At 45.3% G+C, this 21,485-nt stretch overlaps 1 protein-coding gene across 5 annotated transcripts in view; it reads right to left on the bottom strand.

Moving 5' to 3' along the window:
- The window catches only part of LOC114803110 (MAM domain-containing glycosylphosphatidylinositol anchor protein 2), a 151,550-nt gene that overhangs the window by 19,639 nt on the left and 110,426 nt on the right, over positions 1 to 21,485 (bottom strand). For all 5 annotated transcript variants that reach the window (XM_029002426.1, XM_029002425.1, XM_029002427.1 and 2 more), the window contains 3 exons: positions 20,130 to 20,399; positions 9,470 to 9,618; positions 3,219 to 3,396 (listed from right to left, as the gene is read on the bottom strand). In XM_029002426.1, the coding sequence (XP_028858259.1) occupies positions 3,219 to 3,396; positions 9,470 to 9,618; positions 20,130 to 20,399 (597 nt within the window). The remainder of the gene's footprint in view (positions 1 to 3,218; positions 3,397 to 9,469; positions 9,619 to 20,129; positions 20,400 to 21,485) is intronic.

The following is a 21,485-nucleotide window of genomic DNA, read 5'->3' as shown; positions in this document are numbered from 1 at the left end:
ATTTATTATTCATTTTGATCAGGGATTTGAAACAATTTATTGGTTCATGCTGCAAAGATGTTTTTTTTAATAAAGTAACTTTAGTGTTTCTTTTTCCCTTCAGATCAGGGATCTGAAATCACCACAAAGATCTGGCTGACCAGCAAGACGAGTTTCTCTTCTGAAGTCCTTCACATCAGTGTGGACCACAATCAACAGCCTTGTCTCGGCTGACCACAAAGCCACTGGAGGCTTTCTGGTGGAGAAGCCTTTTTTCTTTCTTTCAGCCGACAGCCTGCTCCAAATGGCAGAGGTTAGCAATTCTATCAGCCCACAGTCAACATGATTTACTGCCCTCCGTTTGCCTCCATACTGCCTACATTTAAATAATTACCCTCCATCATTTGATTAGTTGAACCCTTCGGCTTCCTGTACTCTCAATATTATAACTGTAAAATCTACTAGTTTGCCATCATTCATCATACAAATTTTGGTACCAACTATGCACATTTGGAGAACACATTTAATTGTCCAAGAAACAAAATAATCTTGAATGCAGTTATTCATATAAGGCCGTATAATTCATATAAACCTCTAGGTTCAGATGACCAGCAACAAATAACAGAATTCAGATTTTTTACTACTTACTCAAATTGAACATGGGAACATGAAAACATGCAGACCCTGTGGGTTCCTATGGTTACTGTGTGATTGTTGGTGAAGCGGCTCATTATGCTGCCACAAAACTTCACCATAAACTAAAATAAACTAGAAACAAATGTGAGGCCATCTGCTCAACAGCCAAAACTTGGGTGAATTTAGGTCACACAACAGGACAATGAACTCGAGCACAGCAGCAGCTCAGCCGAAAAACATTGAAATCCCATTCAAGTTCGGTCCTAAAATGATGTGGCAGAATCCTACCAAAACTGGGAAAATTATGTATAATTCAAGATTCAAGACAGTATACCGTATACGTGTATTGAAATAATGTTTCACACAGACCCCCCCATAGTGCAATCATAAAAGAAAAATATATATGTGTATATATATGAATAAACACAATAAACTTTACTAACTAAAACTCAATGAATAAATGAAGGCCCTAAAACATAAAACCACTTACTTAAGCAATCATGTTTCTGACACTGATGCTAAATCTAGTTTTACAAACTACTGACTCATGTGTACAGATTCTTCATCTGTTCCATTGCTCAGGCTAGTCAAAGCATCGCAACTACCGCAAGTTCAAGTCCGAACACAGAGATATTCCGTAGAACGTGTACGTTGGCTGGGTCTTTAAAGTGTAGTACGTTCACTCACAACGAGGGCTGTTCCTCAGGTATTTTCTACATGATATATAAGACGTATTGAACACTTACACTTACAGTATTTATCAGACTCCCTTATCTAGAGCGACTTACAATCAGTAGTTACAGGGACAGTCCCCCCCTGGAGCAACTTAGGGTTAAGTGTCTTGCTCAGGGACACAATGGTAGTAAGTGGGACTTGAACCCGAGTCTTCTGGTTCATAGGCAAGTGTGTTACCCACTAGGCTACTACCACCATGCAGAGTGTTTGCAAGTAACAACTGCTTGCTAGTAAAGACTTCCTCTCATCATTCCAACATGTGATGTTTCCCTTAAGTCGCTATTCCGGATAAGCGAGACAACAAAATGTCAGAGGTAGACAATTTCAGTTAGCTGGGTGTATCACGCTAAATCCAATATCTTCCGGAAAAAAGTCACTATTCTGCCCAACCAATGTGACGCACACAAAATGTTGCAATTACACAGTCAACATGACAAATGTATTCCTGGTTGTGCCAAGGATCATTTAATTTCTATGATGTGGAAGGTTAGGAAGACCCAAACCAAGACATTATGTTGATGACAATGGATAATCTGTTAGCAATTAGCATAACAAATTCTCAGCTATTAGCATGACATGTTAACTATTAAAAGCGAAACGCAGCCTGGAAGACAGGTGTTGTGGGACATTTGCGAGAGGCTGCACAACGGCAGGCTGTTCGCAGTGACTGTAGGCGTCCCATTTGTGCGTACAGGGGCAGCAGGCCAGGAAGCGGGCTAGCGAGTAGGCTGCCGTAATTAGCCATTAGGTAGAGCCGGCTCACACGGAGAGCGGGGAGTTGTTCGTGGCGGCATGTGTGATCTTGATGAGCCGCAGTGGGCCTGAATAATTCACATCCCTGACAGCGCCGCAATTTCGCTGTCGCCAACTTTGAAGCCAAATTCAATTAACAAAAAAAAAAAAAAAAAAAAGAGAGAGAGAGATAAATAAACTACTCAGATATTTATTTCAGGAAAAGAAACGAACTTCTTTCGGAAACTGAGGGTTCAGGGGATGACAGAGGGCTGCCTGGTGTGATTGCGCACAGCGGGCTTTAGTCAGCGCAGTAAATCATTTCTGGATTGAGGTCAGCCGGGATGCCTTTCTGCCTGAGATCATTAGAACTGTTAGTTATCCTGACTAACCCAGCAGCAGCTCTCTGATTATGTTTGCGTCCCGCTTGTGGCTCAGACTGGAGAAGAACATCAGGAAATAAAATTAGTCGCTTGATAAAGACGGCACTCAATATTTAGAATAAATGTGTTTAATCTCAAGAGACATTAATCTCCGTTTAAGAGGCCATAATAGCCCATATTTGCAGATTTGCTTCAAATGATTTTGTCTCAGGTGATTGTGAACTGCTGTTACTGTTTGCCACAGGGTGGAAGAACATATGGTCAAAGTAGTCAGATGGCGACCAACAGGGCTGAAATGCATTCAAGGTATTCATCAAAATTCTGTTATGATAACTGTCATGTTACATAACTGCAAATAGTATATAACTTTATTCAAACCAACATAATAATCATAACGGACTTCCAAAGTAGGCCTATGCAAACTAGTTTCAGCTAGAACTGTTAGCTAATTCAGTGCTGAATTTTTGCCACGCCACACAGACTGTTAATATTATTTATAGCAGAGTTATAGCAAGCATCAGTTGACATAACTGTTGACTTGGGAGTCTGGCCACACCCTTTGTACAAGCCTGCAAGACTAAGAATAAATGAGTAACTTCAAATTTTTTATTACAAGTAATTGATTACAACAAGCACATAAAAGGATAATATCCAGTCTTTAAAAAAAAAAAAAAAAGATGGTATTTTAAGGTATGTACTTTAAAAATAATACTTGCAAAAATAATTCTTTGTGTTTTTGCCAGTGACACTCACCGCTGTACGTGATGAGGCGGATGGCCGAGTCGCCCTCCCCAGAGCGAGTGATGGGGGTGAGTCGGACCTCGTAGGCCTCGGGCCTGATGAGCTCGGTCAGGTTGTAGGTGATAAGTTCACCCGTCTGTATGGGTCCATCCACAGGGATCTCCTGCTCCCACCAGCGCTGCTGTCCTGTCTGATGGGGTAAAAGGCGAGACAAACGTCAAGTCACCGCAGTCACAGCACCTGCTGGCTGGGCGAAGACAGACATTTTATCAGCACTTCCACAGTTATTTGTTTGTCTGTTCCAGGCTGGTGAAGGAGCACCCGCTGTGGTCCCGCATGCTCCCTGAGCTCAGAACAGCTGTCTGTGTCTCTGCACTCAAACACTCCTACTGTGTTCCTACGCTTTCCTAGGGATGAAAAAAAAAATCTAATAAACCAAAACAAGAACATTATACAGAGGTCCACCACCCTGTCCATCACAAATCCATTCTCCCCTATTTCCCCTGTCAATTAGCCTATAGTGTTTTATTGAAACTGTCATACTGCTCGCTGAAGGTAAAAGGAAGACATTCGTCTAGACTTTTCTCTCTCTTGGCCCCTCGGTGGTGGAATGAACTTCCCCTGGAGGTCAGAACAGCTCAGTCACTGAGTATTGTATTCATAGTTGGGGGTCCTTATGAACCAGAACTGATCGTGCTTGAAAGCACAATGTAAGTTGCTCTGGATAAGGGCGTCTGCCAAATGCCTTGTAAATGTAAATGTCATACTTCCTTGAAAGCTAGAAAGACTTGCCTGCCATAGTATATTATTTTGTTAATATTGTGGAACAGATGAATTCATGTTTACATGCAGTTTACATTTTCCCTCTCCTCACTCTCCAACACTTGCCTGTCTTCAATTCCTCTTCTCCACAATTGTATCCTTCCTATACTTTAGTCACGTAAAAAATATTTCATGCAAACAAAAAACATTGATGAACATCTGCAGTGCATTGCGACCCTTGCTTTAGTGGTACATTGTTGTTTAGAGTTAAGTGGAATAAAAGACAGAAAGGTCAGATTTTGGCAAGAGAAAACGTTTTGTCGCTTATACAGAAATCTAACAAATTTCCTGCAAATACAAAAATATGTCAGAAAATTAAGCAGTGGTGCTGTGAGATCCAAACTTAACATCTTGTATGACTTCAATGAGCTTGAAGGACTGCAACCATGCGGTTTGGCTTCATACAATTTATTGATGAAGTCATCAGGAATAGCAAAGAAAGCAGTCTTGCATGCCTCCGAAAGTTCATCAATATTCTTTGGTTTCGTATTCCATGCTTCCTCTTTCATTCTACCCCACACATGCTCAATGATGTTCATGTCTGGTGACTGGGCTGGCCAATCCTGGAGCATCTTTATATTGAGGAACTCAATATGTGGAGATGGAAGTATGTGATGGAGCAATATCCTGCTGCAGAATGTGGCCTCTTTTATGGTTGGGAATATAAAAGATTTCTTGCTATTTCAGACTATTGATTTTGCCTTCCACCCTGCAGATCTTTCGCACTCCCCCATACTGGATGTAACTCCAGACCATGATTTTTCCACCACCAAACTTCACAAACTTCTGGGTGAATCTCAGCTCCATGTGGGCTCCAGTAGGTCTCCTGCAATATTTGCACGACTGTGGTCTAATTCAACAAAAGATTCATCTGAAAAATCCACCTTCTGTCACTTTTCCAGGCAAATGCCACACGGTTTTTCAATTGTCTTTTGTTTAGTGCTGGCTTCTGGGCACTGATTCGACCATGGAGGCCATTTCGAGACAGAATCCGACAAACTGTTCTGGTTGACACATGGACTTCAGGTGACCAGGTCTCAAGGAGCTCTGCTGCAGTGGAATATTGGCTGGCCTTGGATTTTCGAGCCAACAAATAGTCCTCTCGAGCAGTTGTCTTGCAGGGTCTTCCTGACCTGGGATTGTCAAAAACGTCTCCAGTCTCTTCAGATCTTTTATTTATCCCCTGTTCTTGACGCTGAGACACATTGAAGGTGTTTGCCACATCAGCAGTGGATCTGGTCTTAAGCCTCTTGATAATCAACACTTTAGTCTCAGGGTGAATCTTAGGCGTGTTTGCAGAGGTCTAGTTGCAGTTGATGTGAAGGTCTAGTGTTCTGGGTTTCTTTTTATATACACCTGAGACCTAATTGATCCATTATTAGTCACAGGTGAAGCTCATATGACAAGGTGACAACACTTATGTCTTTGCAAAAATGGACTCATTGGGCTTTACCAGGCTTTGAATATTTGAATAATTTTTGACAGTTTTGTTTTGCACCGAAACATTATTACAAAAGCTGTTGGGAATAAAATGAGCCATTTCTGAAAAATATTTCAGTGGCACTTGAGGTCAATTTGTACACAAGTGATAAGACTTCTGTCAGGGACTTAATTGTTGTCATGTCCTTCATTCAGACAAAATTTTAATGAAAAATATTAAGTGTATAACAATACACCAATCAACCACATTCTATTATTATCTTGATCAAGTGATGAAAATCAGGCATTGCCCCATGATTTTGAAGGTATTTTCACACCTATAGTTGTTGGAAAAATCCAACAACCACATTAAAACGTAATCACGTACGTAAAGTCTGGAGATGCTGGACAAGTCTGGACAATTTCTGTATATTTTTGTTCAAGCTAACATGGAGCTGCATACATCATCGCATTAAACCACAAAAACAGAACCTTGTATCACCAGATATCAATCACAATTTTGCCCAGATCATTATGGGAAGCTCCCCAGATTCGTGGCCACCACAAGTTGTGTCCTCACCACGAACCACCCCGCTGGGTACTGGACACAGACCACCACCTTGCTGTATTCTCACCTGCCCCAAACAATCAAGTCCGATTTAACTGGACTGAGCAGTGAAGGTGTGATAACACGACAAGTACCTCAGATTGCATCAGACTGTCGGTAAACGAGGTGCAGAATGCTGACCATGGTGCCAGAACAGTGTGGCATCTAATTTATCTTGATCTGAATTACATCAAAATATATTGCAATTCAATTTTACCTTTCACTTCAAATATCATCACTTATATAAGTTATCAGACCCACAGCTTGCGACCAGGATTCATATAAACATACATTTTAAGAGCTCAGTTTCATATTTTTTTTTATATATGTATCTACATTATCACTTTTGCTTGATGGAAAGGAGGTTTGTGAGAACTTTACAGCCAGGCTGTAGAGGAATGGTGAAAGTGTGAATGCTCTGACCGAGTGAAATGGAGGATTAATCAAAGTGCTGGGCTACATTAGCAGGGCCTGAACCCACGGGCCCACGTGGAATTAGCCTGTTGGGCTTCGACCGTGCTTGCTGCTAGACCTCTGCACAGAGATCCGTGACTGACAGGGCCGATCGATGGTGCAACCGGGGAGGCAAGAGGAAGCTGGGGTTGCTGTGAGTGCACTGCGTGGCGGTAGCAAAGCTGCCCGGTTGTTGCCTACGATGGGGGAGGTGAGTTTCATGCTGCATGGGGCTTGGACAGACCTGTGCAGCTAAGACTTCATTTTTCATTCAAACTCTCTCCTCCAAAGGCCCAGTATGATAACAGGATGAAAAAAAAATCATCCATTATGAAGCTGTAAATCCCACCAGTCCTCAGTATTAATTCAAATGCAGTGGTGAGGGGGGTAAAAAATTATAATGATTCGAAGCCGAAAGCGCAGATCTATAAATAGCTTCGTTCTACTCCACGTGCCTCAGCTCTCATCACTTTGCTTGTGTTTTCTGTACCCGTGGGGGGTCTGAGGTCCTTATTTATTTACGAAGGATGTGTCTCTATCTCCCTTCTGTGCCTCACAGCGCTGGTGGAGGAGAATCAGAATGTAGATCGCGGCTAAGAAAAAAAAAAAAAAAGGTCAAGATTCAATCATGCTCTGCAGGGGAAAAACACAGGAGGCAAGGTTGGCGCTGCTGCTCTGCAATACTTGCCCTGCAACTAAAGCAGGGGCACTGCTGAGGCTTTTCCTTAATTACTGTGTGCCAAAAAACCCTTGAGATGCTAAAGAAATGGGGGAAAGTGGGCAGAGCAGACTTGCATTCATGAACATTTTAGACTAGCCAGGTAAAGTATGACTAAATTCCTGGCATAAGCAGCAGCAGCAATTGCAAAGCAGGACTTGTCATTTTCAGCTCTGATGTGCAAATTAATCCATAATTAATCTGGATCCATGAGCTACAGTAAGTGGGTGGTTTTGGAAACACCTCAAGCCAGGCACCTGAGAGGCATGGGTTTTCACTGTGGATCTTAGGAGAGAGAAGGTCAGTTGGAGAGGACATTAGTAAAAAAAATTAAATAATCCACAGTGTAAAATATCAAACAAAAATAAAAAGCTAAATTGGTTTATCAAATGATATAATAAGACATAAGACAGTAGACTATAAATGCAATAATCAATGCTTATTTGTACAGTGTTTTCAGAACATGCATGGTCACCAAGCATCTGACTTCAATGAGAAACAGCTCCAACATACATTGAGAGCACGCTCAAGGTGACAGTGGCAATTATCCATTTATAATTTTAAATTATAAATTCGTAATCTTATATTCAGGCTCTAAAAAAAGAGAATACAGGAATACAGTTAATAAAAGGTGAATAATGACACTGATTTAAAATGATAAAAACATTAAATGAAAATTATTTTCTGTATAAATACAAGTTTAGGCCTACAAATATGGATTGCTATGAGTGCCGGCGTGGTGGAAGTGGAAGGGGGGTTGTCTTACATTTTGGTCAGTTATAGTATACCAAATGCACAGCGATCTTAGATGTCCTCGCATATAAAGAATGAATAAAACAAAACATAAGATACAGTAATAATTAAATTATTCATTATTGACCCTATATTATACACAAACACTTATGCATTTAAATGGTCAATGAATGTCTAAAAACAGGAAACAGGTAGTTTCTCCAGGAAAAAAATTGTTGCTGCTTTGTCTCTCTCATTCTGAAAATTTTAATTAAATCTCCTCAAATGGTGCTGTTAATATTAATTAAACCATTCAAGTGCACAGACTAATTTGCAGGTAATTGGTGGCATTTGTCTTGTGTGACTGTTATGGTTTTTGTAGACATTTGTAGAATGTCAATGCTCTTTCTTTATCTATTGTTAAGCTCCGTCCGGAGGTGATGCTGGTGTTCTTCTAGCAGTGGTGAGGCACTAGGGAGACGTGCTGAAAAGAGGGACTGACAGTTCTCTTTCCCAGTTATCAATCACTGCCACGTGTTTATCATCTAGCAAGTGTGCAAAAAGACGTGCAGAGGTAGTAACACGGACTGCCAGGAAAGAGAAAGAAAGAAGCTCGGTTCCCTGCTGTGCAGACTGAGCGGTTTCCGAGAGGCGAATCGTGAGCGGGGGTGAAATTCACGGCACAGTTTGCAGTCCCTGAGCTACTTTCAATGTGCCAGTGTGGTATGTTTCAGGATAAGGTTATAATGAAAGAGCAAAAACAATCGACCGCAACATGTACCTCCTCCTATTTACACATTTTCATGTTAGTATTAAGGGGGATGCAAACAATGGTGATTCTGAATAATGCTGAACGATATTCCCTCTCTCCTTTGAGTTTTTGAGTCCCTACCATTCCACACGCCAGTAAATTGTTTTCAGTCAAAGAAACGGGCCTGCTCATGCTCAGAGTGATATGCACCAATACATTATGGAACATATACTGTTCCATCCAATTATAGCAGTGACTCATATATATGTATTTCATGTCCTTCAGAAATGTTAAAATAGCAAATAGTCCTGTTTTGAGGACGCAGTCAAATGACGTAAAAATATATAATGCTACTCTTTTGTAAGCACAGCCCAATGTATTTAGTTTGTGTCTTTCTATATCCATATCCCATATTTAGAGCCTGCCCAGGATACTGGGTGCAGTTCGGGAACTCAATCAGGGTGGGGCGCAAGCACCCCAGCAGGATGCACAGACACAATTCAATCACATCTATAGACAATTTAGAGTGTTCTACTTTTCCTTAACAGGTGAGTGATAGATGGAGTCACTTTGACCAATCAATAGCACTTACCACTTAATTAAGCATTTGGGAGTATGGAAAAGGAGAGTAAGGAGAGTCTTTTCCACAAATTGCATTGTACAGCTAAATAGCATAAAAATTGAGAAATGGTCATCTACATCGAACTGTTAATGAACCGTAAGTCAGTGCGGATGTGTTCAAAACGTTTTGTAACACTGACCTGCCGTATTCCAAGACGATAAGCCATGATCCGGTCCACAGCATTCGGGTTCATCTGAGTCCACTGCAGCTTGTAGCCATAAACGCGGGGTCGGTTCTGCCACAGCGGGCTGTACGTATCGTAGTAGAACTCCGGGGGATGGGCCTTTCCTGGGTTAAAAGGTTTTATGTTACATAGATTTCAATATATTTGCACAGTGGTAACTGAATTTTGTTTTTAGTTTGTCAAGTTTTTTCAAGTTTTCTGCTCTTAAGGCAGAACAGTTTTTTAAGTACAAACAGGTCAGACAGGTCCTTTTTTCTGAAAAAAGGTATAACACTATAATAAATTCACTTGAAGGACCAGACAGGGCAAAGATGATGTTAAGTGGCAAGGCTTCAGGACATCTCAGTGTGCCTGAAAAGAGGGAATGTGGGTGGGCGGGTGCCGGTGTGACGAGAAGTTGCTGATTCTTGTGAGCAAACGCATAAAACTGTCAGCTGTGTTTATGTCACACTGTGACTTATGAAGATGTTGTGGTCACCCAGACACTTTTAATGACCTACAGATTTACTCCCATTGGCCCCGGAGAGGCCCACCTACAGCCCATCAGGATGTTGCCTGCCTGCAAAATTTCACTGAAGACCTTGTGATGATAAATAAAAGTGTAGAGAAAACGCACTTCAGCTGACTAAACATCTGCTCTATGAAGGCCACTATCATCTCTTAGAACAGCGGAGGGTAAAAGTAATTACTGAAACATTCAAATATCCAAAAATACATTTGCATTCAGTATTCTGCTTTATTATAAAGCCAAAGGGAAAGTCAAGATTTTGTAGAGTAGGGAATTAGCTGAATTAATTCTTAAATTACATCAAAATGTCCTTGTTTGGCTAGCTCCCATGTGCTTAATTACAACAATTACATTTCGAATAACTCCCACACTCATATACTCGATGGGCACTATTTTCAAACTGCCGCTCAGCGCAGCACTACATGCTAAGCATGGAGCTTATAGTTATCTGTAATTTGAAGAAGAGAAGCAGACTATCCTTTTTGTAGGTGATGTTTGCTCATGTGATAGGCATGGGTTCAAATCATTCAAAATGAGTAGTGTCGGTGAGGGCTGTCAATCACAGGCCTCTTCATGTTTAAAAAAGGTAAAAAAAAAAAAACATTACTTAATAACTATACACCAAAAAATCATAGTTTGTTTGTCCTTTTAAAGATGCAGAAAATGACAAAGATTTTCTTGTTTAATTCATTCATGTAAATCTTGAGGACGCTTTTGACCTTACATTAGTAAAAACAGGGCCTAATGTCCTATTCGCTAATAACACTGATCAAAGAATAATGCATAACTAATAATAATTATAATTGTTTTACACTGTAATAAGACTTCAAGTAAGTGACTTACGCCGTTTTTTTTAAGGGTATACTGCTTTTGCACAGTACAAAAATTGCATATTTGAAGGCAAATTGCAGTCTCTCCTGTTCAGCACGATCAGAATATACATAAGAGACTTAGGGCAACTTAATTTCCATGCTTTTATGTTTCAGATCCTCTTACACTAAGAGGTCACTTCTTCATTTGCCTTTTTAACTTTTAAAAGGACACCTTCATGATAAAGATAATGCAAAAATAATTTGTAATCTGGAGGAAGGGTGGTGATGATAAATGGGTTTCTTCAGAAGAAGGGTAGATTCTGGTTTATAAATAGCAAAAGCTTCTCTACTGTGTGAGAATACTGTAATATCTGTACTAGAAAGACAGTTTATTGAAATAAATGGGAGCAAGATGAAATGAACTGAACTGCAGTCACAGAAAAAAAAAATCCTAAGCAAAATCTGATTGGACGTTTATGTAATCTTTATTTTCTATTTAATTTCACTGTTCTATTTCTGTGGAGAGAAATGAGAAAGAGAGAGACTGGAGATCCTGTTTTGCTGTGCTGCTCTATTGTGCTCCGTGAAGCATTCATTTATTTCTTGTGCATTTAATCTTAAATTAAAAAAGCAAAACATATACAGTTTAAGTCTAAATTAACGCAAGAAGAAAATAATAGTGGAAAACTAATAATAGCAATGTCACGTCTACGGACTTACGGGGGAAGGAAGCGCAGAGGTTTGACATGCTGGGAACGGGGTTTTATTAATACAAACAATAAAGAAATACAAATAAACAGCGGCGCGGTGGCCGAAAACGATTTAACTTAAATAACGAACTGAAACTAACCCGTAGGCGTGTGGCGATTGCCAGAACTCAAAACGCATGAAACAAAACTAGGTCAAGTTCGTGCAGCGAGTTCACGAAAATGCCAGCGACCCCGAACGGGCGGAACTTCCGGCATTTATGGGGCGTCAGGATTGAGTTCCGGTGTGGAGCCCAGCTGCAGGCAATCCTGACAGAGCCCCCCCTCCAAGGGCTACGTCCTCGGAGCCCCAACAGTACCATCAGTGGAGGCGGCGGGGCGGACGGCGGCAACCACAGGGCTCCTGCCCTGCTGTATCCTCCCCTTGGAGGACCCGGTCCCTCGGGCTGGCTCCCCGGCGTGGTCAGGCGTGGCGGCCCCGGTCCCTCGGGCTGGCTCCCCGGCGTGGTCAGGCGTGGCGGCCCCGGTCCCTCGGGCTGGCTCCCCGGCGTGGTCAGGCGTGGCGGCCCCGGTCCCTCGGGCTGGCTCCCCGGCGTGGTCAGGCGTGGCGGCCCCGGTCCCTCGGGCTGGCTCCCCGGCGTGGTCAGGCGTGGCGGCCCCGGACCCTCGGCCTGGCTCCCCGGCGTGGTCCCGCTTGGCGGCCCCGGACCCTCGGCCTGGCTCCCCGGCGTGGTCCCGCTTGGCGGCCCCGGACCCTCGGCCTGGCTCCCCGGCGTGGTCCCGCTTGGCGGCCCCGGACCCTCGGCCTGGCTCCCCGGCGTGGTCCCGCTTGGCGGCCCCGGACCCTCGGCCTGGCTCCCCGGCGTGGTCCCGCATGGCGGCCCCGGACCCTCGGCCTGGCTCCCCGGCGTGGTCCCGCATGGCGGCCCCGGACCCTCGGCCTGGCTCCCCGGCGTGGTCCCGCATGGCGGCCCCGGACCCTCGGCCTGGCTCCCCGGCGTGGTCCCGCATGGCGGCCCCGGACTCCTGTACCTGCACACAATAATCAGGGCCGATCCATCTGGGTACGTGTGGGCCCTGTCTCCACATGTCCCCTCTGACACGTCTTGTGTCACCCCCTGCACCACGCAGGGAGATTGTCCCAGAGCCTCCGGCGACTGTTCCAGGCACCCCAGGCTGGTGCCTTCTGGGACTATGCAGCCCCTCTCGCTGCACGGCCCTGGTGCCAAGGGGGGGGGCATTGCCAGACCATCCGGCTAGCCCCTTCTGCGTCCGTTGGGACAAGCAGGCCCTCTTCCTGTCTGTCCCAGCTGGGTCCTCATGCCTACCCGGGGGCTCTATGGCGCTCCACCCCTCTGGAGGCAGACGCAGGCCCATGCCTGCCCCGCCCTCCTCACTGGCTACCGGAGGACCCAGCTCCATCGCTTCCCCACCTCCCCTCCCCTCAGGAGGAGTCCCCAACCCGAACTGCACCCCCCCAAAAATTTCTTTGGGGGAGCACCCCCCCCGGCTGGACTTAGGGGTACCTTGGGGCTTGTCCACCTCGCCTTGGACCAGCACATTCGGGTCAGGAACCTCCTCCCTGGGGTTCGGCTCCGCGGCTGGGTCGCCATCTGGTGGACACAAAGAGGGGAAGTGGGGGCGACATACGGACACATATGCCACACAGACACACACAGACAGAGACAGACAGAAGAGAGGGTCGTCTGGCTCCCTCTCTGGGCTCTCCGGGACCTCCTCAGGGGGCACAGCCAGGATCTCGGGAGGAGCGACCTTCTCGTCGCCCACCAGTGCTGGGTCTTCTTGCCCCGGATCCTGACTGGCACTGGATGTGGTGGAGGGGCAGAGTTCGATCCCTGGCTCAGGCCGATCAAACTCCGCCCTCAGTCTCTGTTGGAAGTCCCGAAAACTCCTGTCTGTCTCTCCCTGCTGCCAGAGGGTTGTGCTCCAGCCCCATGCTGATCCAGTCAGACACTTGAGGATGGTAGTGATCTCGTCTGTGTCTGCTGCCCCACTGAAGGGTCCCGGGACAATTGGGCTGTCCCACACGGGGCTGGGCACGTCGCTGGAGATGGTGGTATGTGTGTGGTGTGGAGGGGGGTGGACGTCTTCTCCAGCAGGTGTGGACGCTGGTGCTGCGCTGCCATTTTGCTGGGGAACGTCCGGGCAGAGGGAAGGCGGGTCGGCGACTGGAGCAGGAATGGAGGATTCCCTGCGAGGCAGTCCCGGCAGCGCAGTTGCTGGCTGGCGACCTCCCGTCGCCCTCTTCCACCAGCTTTCCTCACACTGCTGGGAGGGACGTGGGTCTCCACGGACCTCGTGACGATCCTGGATGGGCGCGATGGGCGGAGCCATCCCGGCACCGACTGCCCAAACGGCGTCATCCTGGTCGTCGTCCGTGTCAACCTCGTACCCCCGGAAGTCACATGGGTCATCACGGACGCCGCGATGATCTCGGACGCGCACGCTGGGCGGAGCCATCCCGGCACCGACCGCCCACCGAAAATCCACGTCATCATCGCTTTCGTCATCCGTGTCCTCCCACCGGTGACTCCGAGGGTCGTCCACCCTGCGGACATCCTGGACCCATGGCGCGATAAGCTCCCATGGGCAGTACTCTGGCCATTTGGGCTGGAGGCTGCCCACCTCCTCGCTGGAGGAACGCCGCCGTTGTTGTTGCCGCTTCTCACCCCCCTGGAAGTGACGTGGGTCCCCACGGACCTTGCGACGATCGCAGACTGGCGCGATGGGCGGAGCCCAACTCTCGTCTCCCGTGCTCTCGTCGTCGTCCGTGTCGTCCCAGTCCACGGGGAGTCTTGCCAGCAGAGCGCAGAGTTCTTGGCTCGACATGGCGAAGATCGTGGGGGTCGCATCTTCTGCGCTCGCTGCCCACGTCACTTCCTCGCTGCTGCCGACGCCAACGTCCTCGCTCCGCCCACTCACCCGCCGACGTTGTCGCTTCCGGGTTTCGCGGAGTTTCCCGGGGGTGACGTCATCACGCGGCGCCGCGTACCACGGCTTCTCGGGGAGAAAACGCTCCACCAGAACGGGCGGCGCGTCTCTCCCCTGCCGTCCGCGTTCGCCGCGCCGGGCTGCGTCCTTCGCGGCGTTTCTTCTCCTCTGCTTTCTACCTCTGCGCTTTTGGGTGGGTCGCTGGCATTCTGTCACGTCTACGGACTTACGGGGGAAGGAAGCGCAGAGGTTTGACATGCTGGGAAGGGGGTTTTATTAATACAAACAATAAATAAATACAAATAAACAGCGGCGCGGTGGCCGAAAACGATTTAACTTAAATAACGAACTGAAACTAACCCGTAGGCGTGTGGCGATTGCCAGAACTCAAAACGCATGAAACAAAACTAGGTCAAGTTCGTGCAGCGAGTTCACGAAAATGCCAGCGACCCCGAACGGGCGGAACTTCCGGCATTTATGGGGCGTCAGGATTGAGTTCCGGTGTGGAGCCCAGCTGCAGGCAATCCTGACAAGCAAAGTGTCATTGCTTTAATGAACTAATTATTGCTGGTTTAAAAAAGTGCAGGCATATAAATTATTGTCTTGATAGTGAGTAAGGCAATATGACTCACTGGAAAAGAGGAGGTCCATGACAGATGCACACTGAAAGCTTGGAGCAAATTCTTCAGTAAACAAAAAGCCTGGTTTCAAATGATCATGATTTAATTAAATCTTAAATTTTACAGAGGAATCCAATATATTATTAAAGCAGCAACAAGACAACAAGAAAGCTTATAAGGCTTGAGACACAAAATGTTCTCAATGATTTCCAACATCAATGGCTGATTTGGAACAAACTACGTGTTATCAGGTACACAAGATTATTTTATTCACCTAAACTGTACCCCAAATATATTTTTTCAAGGCTAATTATATCATTACACAATACTGAATTTAATGTCCAAATGCTACATTTATACAGAATCTATTAGGAAAAATATTTTTAACGTACACCAATACCCACAGATTGCCTTCTGTTTTAATTAAATTTTAGAGACCAAAATGGGCTATGGGCTTCTTGAATGGTACACTTGAATGGCATCTTAAACAACTGGACAAATATTTTTAATGTAAAAATCTAGCCACAAGTGCTCTGTAATCTAAGAAACTCTGGAAAGAACAGGGTCTGGAACGTGAGAACAAATCCCAGATACACCTCTCTAGCTGAAGCCATTATTGCCTAATAGCTACTCTAAATGCACTATTTAGCTGCAGATTCATTACTCACTACAGGCGATTGAGACAATGAAAGTTACTTAAAAGTCAAATTGCATTTCCTTAACAACAAAACAAACAAAAAAAAAACACACACCTGAAGCTTCATTAAATGCCACCTTAAGAATCCAAACCTGGACTCAAGTAATCCATCCAAATTCAAACCTACATCAGTTCCTAGAAGTATTTCCCCACCCCCGCTCATCTCAAGCCCATTTCATAGCACAGAAACGGCTATTGTTAGAGTGCTCTTCCTGGATGAAGAGCATGCTTCTGTAATTGTCCTCTTTGACTCTTGGTCTCTCTCTGAGATATAAAGAAAATCCCCTCACCTCGGGGCACTAAAAGAAAGTCGTGACTTTGTATTAAACCAGCTACAGTCTTGCAAAACCTGCCTGAAACACTTTTATGTAAGAAAAAGAAATAATAAACTACATTACAAGGGAAAGGCTAGAGAAAGCTTTTGTTCGCTGTTCTTGGAATACACACCTACTCGATGCAAAAATGCTCCAGATGTGGAAAAGCCTCCAGTTGGCACAATGTGCAGCCTGCATTTGTGCGCATTAGCTGTGCTTCTCATCGCAGACAATTCTTCCAATTAAATGTTGGATTGAGTTGAATGTATTAATTTCTCTGATTAAATGGGATGCATCTGAACTATGTGCTGCTTCATGTGCGCTTTGTTTTTTAAAAATCCAATTATAAGGCTATTAGACATGAATATTGCCCAAATAAATGCCCAAATACCAGAAATCTGCTTTGCGGTGAAGATTAGTATAGAAAGTGGAAGGGAGCGAACCGACTGTGGCTATCGTTTCATTGTGACCCTTCGTTGGCTTTAATGAATGAATGGGTGGAAGAGAAACTAACTTCACATGTGTGGTAGAGTATAGATTACCACACTGTAGGTTGCAGGAGAAGCAATAAAATAAGATAAGATGATCCTTTCTTAGTCTCACAAGTGGGACATTTTCAAAATGTGTGCGAGGTGAGAATGAAACCCTGGTCCCAAGTGGCCAAAGACTCGCAATGTAAGCGCTTGACTATAGGAGTACCTTCAAAATATGGAGTGCTTCATGGATTTGTGTGTCATGCTAGCAAACAAAATTCATCTCAAAATGTCACCAAAAGTATTACGTTTAACAAAGGAGTGTGGTCAGGGTCTGAGAACACTGTACGGCAGAATCATAGCCAGTGCAGCAAATTTCCCATGGTCAAACCAAAATGACACCGCAGATGCCCCCCTGGCATGATTTGGCTCGGCACTCTGTGGCTTGGTGCCCAACCGAAGTGAGCCTTGGACCATCAGATGGCTTGATGCCGGCACAAGAGTGTGTCCTCTGATCTCACTTTAAGAAACCCTTAGTGGTATTCGTTCAATGTCTTTTGCCAGGTTAGATACAAAAAAAAAAAAGGTTTGTGTCGTTGGCATGATCGAAAATATATAAAGTTACTGAACGAGTAGTAGTAGCCTAGTGGGTAACACACTCGCCTATGAACCAGAAGACCCAGGTTCAAACCCGACTTACTACCATTGTGTCCCTGAGCAAGACACTTAACCCTGAGTGTCTCCAGGGAGGACTGTCCCTGTAACTACTGATTGTCGCTCTGGATAAGGGAGTCTGATAAATGCTGTAAATGTACTGAATCATGACTCAATGAGGCACTGGAGCCAATACTTAGCATGAACATGCCCTTATTTTTTTGTTGCTATGCATGCTTGATAACGTTAACATCGATGGTACCAGGTTGTTACATACATACATTTCATCACCTTTGGGGGACTACACTGTAATTTTTTCATGAATTCTAAAACCTAATTTATGCAATTATACTTACACACATTCAAATTTGGTTAAAAAGTTAATAACACAATGATAGGATTAATATAAATACTTTACTGATCAATTCTTTTCAACTTGACCACAGTGGTGTTTGGATGCCCTGGCGTAACCTTGATATCTTGCTAGTAGTCATTTAGATATTTTACTGTTAGTTAGATATTAGTTTCAGTCTGACCTGATACCTTGTCCATTGCTGAACCACTCATACTGTAATGGTCCATCCATTCCTCATTTCATTTTCTAAACCACTTATCAAGGTCAGAGGGACAGGGAAGCTGGAATCTATCCCAGCTATCCGCAGGCGGAAGGCAAGAACAGTTCCTGGACAGGGTGCCCGTTAGTCAAAAGGTGAACAACACATGGGCCAATTTAGCAAAGAGCAAAATTTATCTCTTGGATGAAACGTTTTACATTTTACTTGTCCCAGAGGTAAAATAAGGAAACCATAAAGTCAGATGGAAGATTTCGGCTCTTCATTGTCTCAGGGACTAAGATGGAAATGTCCTATTACTGCAATCCATTCGGATAGGGTGCCCCTACAGATGGGACAAACTTGATGTACCTTCGGGGCGGGTATCAGCAGTGCTTCAAAAAAAGAGCTCTTCCGTCAGGGACGTCTGGGGAGGGCTGTGCTCGATTTTTTACGGATAATCAGGAACAGGAGTAGACTCAAGAGTCCCTAGGGTGCTGCAGCCTCTGTACCTTTGGCAGCGGATGCTGAGTCCAGATGGTAAAATGACAGAGCTTCTGGGAAATTGGGAGGTGGGGAGTAGAGGTGGCGCATTAGCACAGGCGTGTCAACCTAACTCCCCTCGCCAACCCAACGCCGCCTGTTGGTAAAAGCAAATGGCCGCAGGGGGCCAAGAGATCGACTCTGGATCGTCCGCCAGCTCCTTGGGGGTGGGTGATGTGACCACAAATAGTCCGAGACGCTGCCCGGGGCGGGCCTGTGACACGAGTGTTCCCCGGTCGGCCCCAGGGCCCTGCTGCATTTTGCAGGTAGGCTGACGGAGACTTGGAGCTGCCAGGTTTTGGGCCGGCTGTTCCAGCCATCCATCCAGGCCCGTGCCCTGTCACACACGCTGGGAGTGAAGGACGAAATCGGGCCTGACGGATGGTTCCCCTGCACTGGCACGCCCCGGCTCAGGGCAAATAGCCAGAGGCATGGCAGACAGATTCATTTCTCATATGCACAGCGAGACCTTTTTGTACCAAAAAAGTAAATAAATCTGTCATTTTGGCTTAAACAAAATGTATGTGGACAGACACGAGTCTTATTGGAAATCTTTCCCATTTCAAAGAACTATTTTCTTTTTAAGGCTCGGTAAGCATGTCACTTCTTTTATTTCAATCAATTACCGGATTCACAGATAACGTGGAGGCAATCTGACAAAGATTATTTGGAACTGGGCTGACGTTATTCACCCTTGAAGCACAGCAGTTGAGAGCTTGCTGAACAAATTTGCTTTCGTTCAAGGAAGCGGTCCATGGGTGAGAACAAAAGGGTGCCATGAGAAACATTTCACCAACTTTACAGGAGGACAGACACAAAAAAACAAGAGACTCTACCTTGATCCAAGTTAGTGTGCTGATTTCGATCTCCGAAAGATTCTAAATCGATTCGAATTTTTTTTGCCCTTTCACCAGCAAGAAAAGAGCTCATAAACCGCCGCATTCATTTGAAATCTGTTTTGTCGGAAGACTTGGTCCTTAGTGACTACAACAGGGATCGCATTTGCCATGATGACTGACGCTGCCTTGAACAAGTGGTATTGTAAGAAAAAGGGGGGAACATAGGAGGCGGGAGGGAGGCGACCGGATTTTGCACACAGTGTCACCAGATCTTGCGGTTTAGGAGACACTGAAGAACCTAATTCTCGTACAGATATTTATATTAGTGACAGTTGTTTGGGTCATTTTGAATGTGTTTTCATTTTTGGAGGTCTGGCAAGATGTATTTATATAATATTGTGTCTGACATTTCGTCCAGAATGAGAACGTTTAAATTTACATTTACAGCATTTATCAGACGCCCTTAGGGTTAAGTGTCTTGCTCAGGGACACAATGGTAGTAAGTGGGATTCGAACCCCGGTCTTCTGGTTCACAGGCGAGTGTGTTACCCGCTAGGCTACTACCACCCTACATCACCCAGAATGAGGAGTTAGTGTGGCACTTCTTTTCTTCAGCAGATTCCTGGATCACAGCCTACATGGCATCGACAACGTCTGAGGTCACCGTGCAGCGTTGTGTAACGGAATGCCGTTGGGGTGTAAGGTTCTATCAGGTCGCCCATCAATCCATGAACCAGGAACGTTAAGTCGAAGATGCTGAAGACGCTTACCATGTTGGCCCACAGACTAATTAAAACTATTACTTATTTTTTTTCTCTACAGCACAAACATGACACCACTTTTTCAGATGTATTTTGAGGCAAAATAAGTCAAATCTTGATAATATGATGAAGCGTATTGGCCAAGAGCTTATTGAAAAGAAAAGAAAAAAAAAACACAAATTACCTGTAACCAGGAAGGTGCAGTGTCCCGCACCGGCCTCGTTGATGATGTCGCAGGTATACTCGCCGTAGCCCTCTCGGACCAGGCTGCGCACCGCGTACTCCGTCTCGTCCCGCTGGTCGAAGTGGCCCGAGTGCAGCACCCGGGAGCCCAGCCTCCACTCGTAGCGCAGGACGCGGGACGGGTGAGCGCGCAGCACCCGGCAGCTCATGGACACCGTCCGCCCCAGGGCCTGCCGGATCTCCTTGAACGCCGGCTCCACGGTCGGCGGGTCTGCGTGGAGGCCGTGGAATGGCCAGAGGAGAAGCGGAGCCGAGTTAAGTCCCGTTGATCTGCAACGCCTCTCAAACGAGCCTCTCGCCACAACATGAAACAGGCCCGTTTTCTAAATCTCCGCATGCATTATGCATTTATTTGATTCTTCATTTGGCCAAGTGCCACTACTAAAAAAAAAAAAAAAAAAGAGGAGATACATATGAATAATGGATTTATTGTAAGAACAAACTCAGAGATTTTTCATTATGTGGTCTGGGTCTGGGGCCGGAGTAATAGTGCTTATTTGAACAAAAGCATGTTGTGCACAAAAGAGTGAAAAAAGCGAACAGCTGCCTTTTTTATGAACTTCTGAAAAGGACCATAATTGCAGAGAAAGGTCATGTGTGGACGACAGTATAAAACAGCCAGGCCTGGCGACTCAGTACGGACGCCCGGCTCAGGCCAAAAAACTGATCAGGATCAAGCCAGCAAACTGACTCTCACCAAAGGACGCATAGGTGGCAATTCACCAACTCTCACCAGAAGAAAGCATTGCTTCGGGATGCGGCAGCGAACCTGTGAATGCAGTAATCCGAAAAGAAAGCATTTAGAAAATGCTTTCGGGGCATTAAATGACGGATTTAACATTTGCCGTCGCCCACGCATAACCATTTTGTGGCATTTTGTTTGACCCCTGTGCCAATTTGAAAAACCCCCAAATTTTTCTTTTGCCTAGACAAAGTTTACTCTTGGAGTTTGCAAAGTTTAGGAGTTCCACTGGTTTGAATGTTAATTCCTTCATCCGAGCGCGTGGGCCTGATAAACAGAACACCCGCCAGTGTTCACGTTCGAGCTGGCGCTCAGTCAGAATTGAGAGGGAAATGGCGTATTGGAACCGGTTGGAGGGTAGTAGAGCTCATACAAAGCAAGTGATGAGTGTAAGTGATGAATTTTGATGAATGGAACGACCATTTTCTAATATCCTGTGACATCAAGTGACGCCATGTCAGTGGTCATTTTCAGGCCTAGAATTGGAATATGACGTAAAAATATTGTCACATTAATTGTCATAATGGCAACATGTTTTATGGGTTTTACAGTGCT

This window comes from Denticeps clupeoides, chromosome 14, assembly GCF_900700375.1.
Source record: "Denticeps clupeoides chromosome 14, fDenClu1.1, whole genome shotgun sequence".
Classification (NCBI taxonomy): domain Eukaryota; kingdom Metazoa; phylum Chordata; class Actinopteri; order Clupeiformes; family Denticipitidae; genus Denticeps; species Denticeps clupeoides.
This window is presented reverse-complemented; position numbering and strand designations above follow the sequence as displayed.